The following is a 4,094-nucleotide window of genomic DNA, read 5'->3' on the forward strand; positions in this document are numbered from 1 at the left end:
GTGAGAGTCACTTTGTATGTGACTGTACCTCAGTAAGAGTCAGTGTGTGTGGGACTATACCCCAGTGAGTGTCAGTGTGTGTGGGACTGTACCCCAGTGAGAGTCAGTGTGTGTGGGACTGTACCCCAGTGAGAGTCAGTGTGTGTGGGACTGTACCCCAGTGAGTGTCAGTGTGTGTGGGACTGTACCCCAGTGAGTGTCAGTGTGTGTGGGACTGTACCCCAGTGAGTGTCAGTGTGTGTGGGACTGTACCCCAGTGAGTGTCAGTGTGTGTGGGACTGTACCCCAGTGAGTGTCAGTGTGTGTGGGACTGTACCCCAGTGAGTGTCAGTGTGTGTGGGACTGTACCCCAGTGAGTGTCAGTGTGTGTGGGACTGTACCCCAGTGAGTGTCAGTGTGTGTGGGACTGTACCCCAGTGAGTGTCAGTGTGTGTGGGACTGTACCCCAGTGAGTGTCAGTGTGTGTGGGACTGTACCCCAGTGAGTGTCAGTGTGTGTGGGACTGTACCCCAGTGAGTGTCAGTGTGTGTGGGACTGTACCCCAGTGAGTGTCAGTGTGTGTGGGACTGTACCCCAGTGAGTGTCAGTGTGTGTGGGACTGTACCCCAGTGAGTGTCAGTGTGTGTGGGACTGTACCCCAGTGAGTGTCAGTGTGTGTGGGACTGTACCCCAGTGAGAGTCAGTGTGTGTGGGACTGTGAGTGTCAGTGTGTGTGGGACTGTACCCCAGTGAGTGTCAGTGTGTGTGGGACTGTACCCCAGTGAGTGTCAGTGTGTGTGGGACTGTACCCCAGTGAGTGTCAGTGTGTGTGGGACTGTACCCCAGTGAGTGTCAGTGTGTGTGGGACTGTACCCCAGTGAGTGTCAGTGTGTGTGGGACTGTACCCCAGTGAGTGTCAGTGTGTGTGGGACTGTACCCCAGTGAGTGTCAGTGTGTGTGGGACTGTACCCCAGTGAGTGTCAGTGTGTGTGGGACTGTACCCCAGTGAGTGTCAGTGTGTGTGGGACTGTACCCCAGTGAGTGTCAGTGTGTGTGGGACTGTACCCCAGTGAGTGTCAGTGTGTGTGGGACTGTACCCCAGTGAGTGTCAATTTGTTTGGGACTGTACCCCAGTGAGTGTCAGTGTGTGTGGGACTGTACCCCAGTGAGTGTCAGTGTGTGTGGGACTGTACCGCAGTAAAGGTCAGAGTGAGTTTCACTCTGGAAATTAGACACTCACCTGCCTCGTCTTTCAATGTTTTGGGGTAACGCTTCCGACCCACCATCATTGGAAAAGGATCTCGTCCATCATTCCTTTCGTAAATGTCACGAATTTCCAATGTCCCATCAGCCAGATAATAATGGATAATGTACCGTCTGCACTCACCAAACATATTGTCTGTGTCATTCCAGTAAGCATAGAATCTCAGAACCTGCCGAAGATATGGAGAGTCAGGCAGAGAGTAATGATGCTGGGAGAGACCACAGGTTTTGTGCCTTTCCCACCCAGTCCCACGATACCCTCCACCCTGCTACTGTCACCATCCCCTTGGATACTTTCCCTAAGATTAACCTCTGGACCATCTCTTCATCGTGAAGCCTCTGCCCTTGAGATCCCCTCTCCATCCTGGAAATCGTCCCCTTCCAAATCCCTTCCCTTGGGCTTCACTCCCCTCAGGACTCAATGTCCGTCTAGACTGCATTGTCCAGACCCTCTACCCTCTGGACACCCACCCCTCAGGTCCTCTTCCCTGTGGACCATTTTCCCGTTTTATTCTGTTTCCCTCCTGGATCTCTCTCCGGACCCTGCCCCTTCCTCCAAAGACTAGCTCTCTCCCACCCCCATCCCCAGAGTTCCACATTTCCATTCACCCATTGGCTGACCCATCATCAGCTGCTGTGGGTATCTCTCGGCAGAAATGCCACAATCTGCTGAACCACACAATCCGGAAACTATATTGATTGATGTGTTGGGAGCAAGGCTGACTACGATTTCCCCTCACACAAAGCCATTGAAATATTCCTTGGCCATGTGTTGTTTGTGACAATCACTGGACTTGACAATTAGACAGAGACTCTCTGCTTTCCGAACCAAAGGTCTGCTTTCAATTGGTAATTAATTTCCAATCCAGTGACTTGTGATTGGTTATCAGGCCATTGGGTCACAAGCTCCCATTTAAAGGTCAGGTTACTAATCTTTAAGTTACGGGTCAGGATACAAACCTTTCGGTCATAGGTCAGGAACTGTTTGAGTTTATCAAAGTCTGAGGGAGTGATATGCTCCCGAGCAGGGTTTCTTTTGCGACTCTCGATGTAGGGATCTGGTGGGATCATCTCTGGACAATTTGGGATAATGCCATGGCTCACCATAAAATCCTGGAAAAAAAATTTAAAAATAAAATAAAATCCTGGGAAATTGGAGACAACACGAGGTTAGCAACAGGATTGAGAGGAGAAACAAAGCAAGCAGGAACCCAACAATCTTTTCAAATCAAATTAACCGCGCACACAAAAATAAATAAAACTGATAGTGTCACTCTCTCATTTTATGGAGGCAGCTGGTGAGTTTCTAGGGCACGTCAATATAAAAAAATGAGGAGTTGTTGGGTGTTTGAAAAGCATTAAGGTAGACAAATCCCCAGGACCTGATGGGATCTATATGGAGCGGATAAGGAAATTGCTCAGGCTTTGTACAAAATCTTTGTATCCTCTTCAGTCACAGCAGAAGTCCCAGAGGACTGGTAACAACCCAATGTTGTACCTTCGTTTAAGAAGGGCAGCAGGGATAATCCATGAAATTACAGGTTGGTGAGCCTTACATTAATGGTAAGGAAATTATTGGAGAAGATTCTTAGGTATAAAATTTACTTACATTAATGGACTTATTAGCGATAGACAGCATGGTTTTGTGCAGGGAAGTTTGTGTCTCACAAGTCTGTTTGAGTTTTTTTGAAGAATTGACAAAAGTGATTGGTGAGGGCAGGGTGGCAGATGTTGTCTATATGGACTTTAGCAAGGCCTTTGGTAAGGCCCCTCATGGCAGGCTGATACAGAAGGTGAAGTCACATGGAATCTGCAGTGAGTTGATAAATCGGATGCAGAATTGGATACTGGCTTAGTCAAGGAAGACAGAGAGCAGTAGTGGATGGGTGTTTTGCAGACTGGAGATCTGTGACCAGTGAATGGCCTGATTAGTTAGTTTTCAGAAGACACAAGGATTGGAAGAACTGCAAAAGGTGAGGGGGATTGCAATGGATACAGCAAGATATAGATAGACTGAAGACTTGAGTAGAGAAATGGCAGATGGAGTTTAATCCAGTCAAATGCAAGGTGATGTATTTTGGGAGATCTAATGCAGGAGGGAAGTGTATAGTAAATGGCAGAAACTTCAATAGCATCAACTTGCAGAGAGATCTAATTGTAAAGATCCACAATTCTCTGAAGTGGCGACAAGTGGACAAGGTGGTGAAGTAGGCGTATGACATTATTACATTCATCATTCAGGGCATAGAGTGTAAAAACAAGCAAGTCATGGTGCAGCTATATAGAACTTTAGTGAAGCCGTATTTGGAATATTGTGTACAGTTCTGGTCACCACATCACCAGAAGGTAATGTCAAAGGATGACAGGTAACCTGGAAGAAATGACATAGTTATGAGAGGTATGGACAAATGCATAGGGCGGAGTCTTTTTCCCAGGATAGAAATGTTAATTACTAGAGGATATGGGTTTAAGGTAAAAAAGGGAAAGTTTAAAGGAGATGTGAGAGGCAAGTTTTTACACAGAAGGTAGTAAGTGCCTGGAATACACTTCCAGAGGAAGTGGTGGAGGTGGATACAATAACAATATATAACAGGCATCTTGACAGGTACATGAAAAGGCAGGAAATAGAGGGATATGGACCATGTCGAGGCAAAGGTTTTTGTTTAGAAAAGCATCATGTGTTGGCGCAGTCTTAGAGGGCCGAAGGGGCTGCTTCAGTGCGGCACTGTTCTTTGAGTTTAACCTGGGTGTCACCATACCTCAGACAAGGGCCAAGTTTGAGAAGGCAGCACTTTCAAAGTAACCTTGGCCAGTCTAGGAAATGAGGAGAAAGTGAGGACTGCAGATGCTGG

At 47.4% G+C, this 4,094-nt stretch overlaps 1 protein-coding gene across 1 annotated transcript; it reads right to left on the minus strand.

The window, feature by feature from the left end:
- Positions 1–1,219: 1,219 nt before the first annotated feature.
- LOC122545789 (EF-hand domain-containing protein 1-like) lies at positions 1,220–2,355 on the minus strand (the record flags this gene model as incomplete). Its single annotated transcript, XM_043684702.1, has 2 exons — positions 1,220–1,412; positions 2,203–2,355. Coding segments are annotated over 2 exons (346 nt in total), but the record flags the coding sequence as incomplete, so codon positions are not given.
- Between the last annotated feature and the right edge of the window lie 1,739 nt (positions 2,356–4,094).

The sequence above is a fragment of the Chiloscyllium plagiosum genome, unplaced genomic scaffold (genome assembly GCF_004010195.1).
Source record: "Chiloscyllium plagiosum isolate BGI_BamShark_2017 unplaced genomic scaffold, ASM401019v2 scaf_18311, whole genome shotgun sequence".
In the NCBI taxonomy this organism is placed as follows: domain Eukaryota; kingdom Metazoa; phylum Chordata; class Chondrichthyes; order Orectolobiformes; family Hemiscylliidae; genus Chiloscyllium; species Chiloscyllium plagiosum.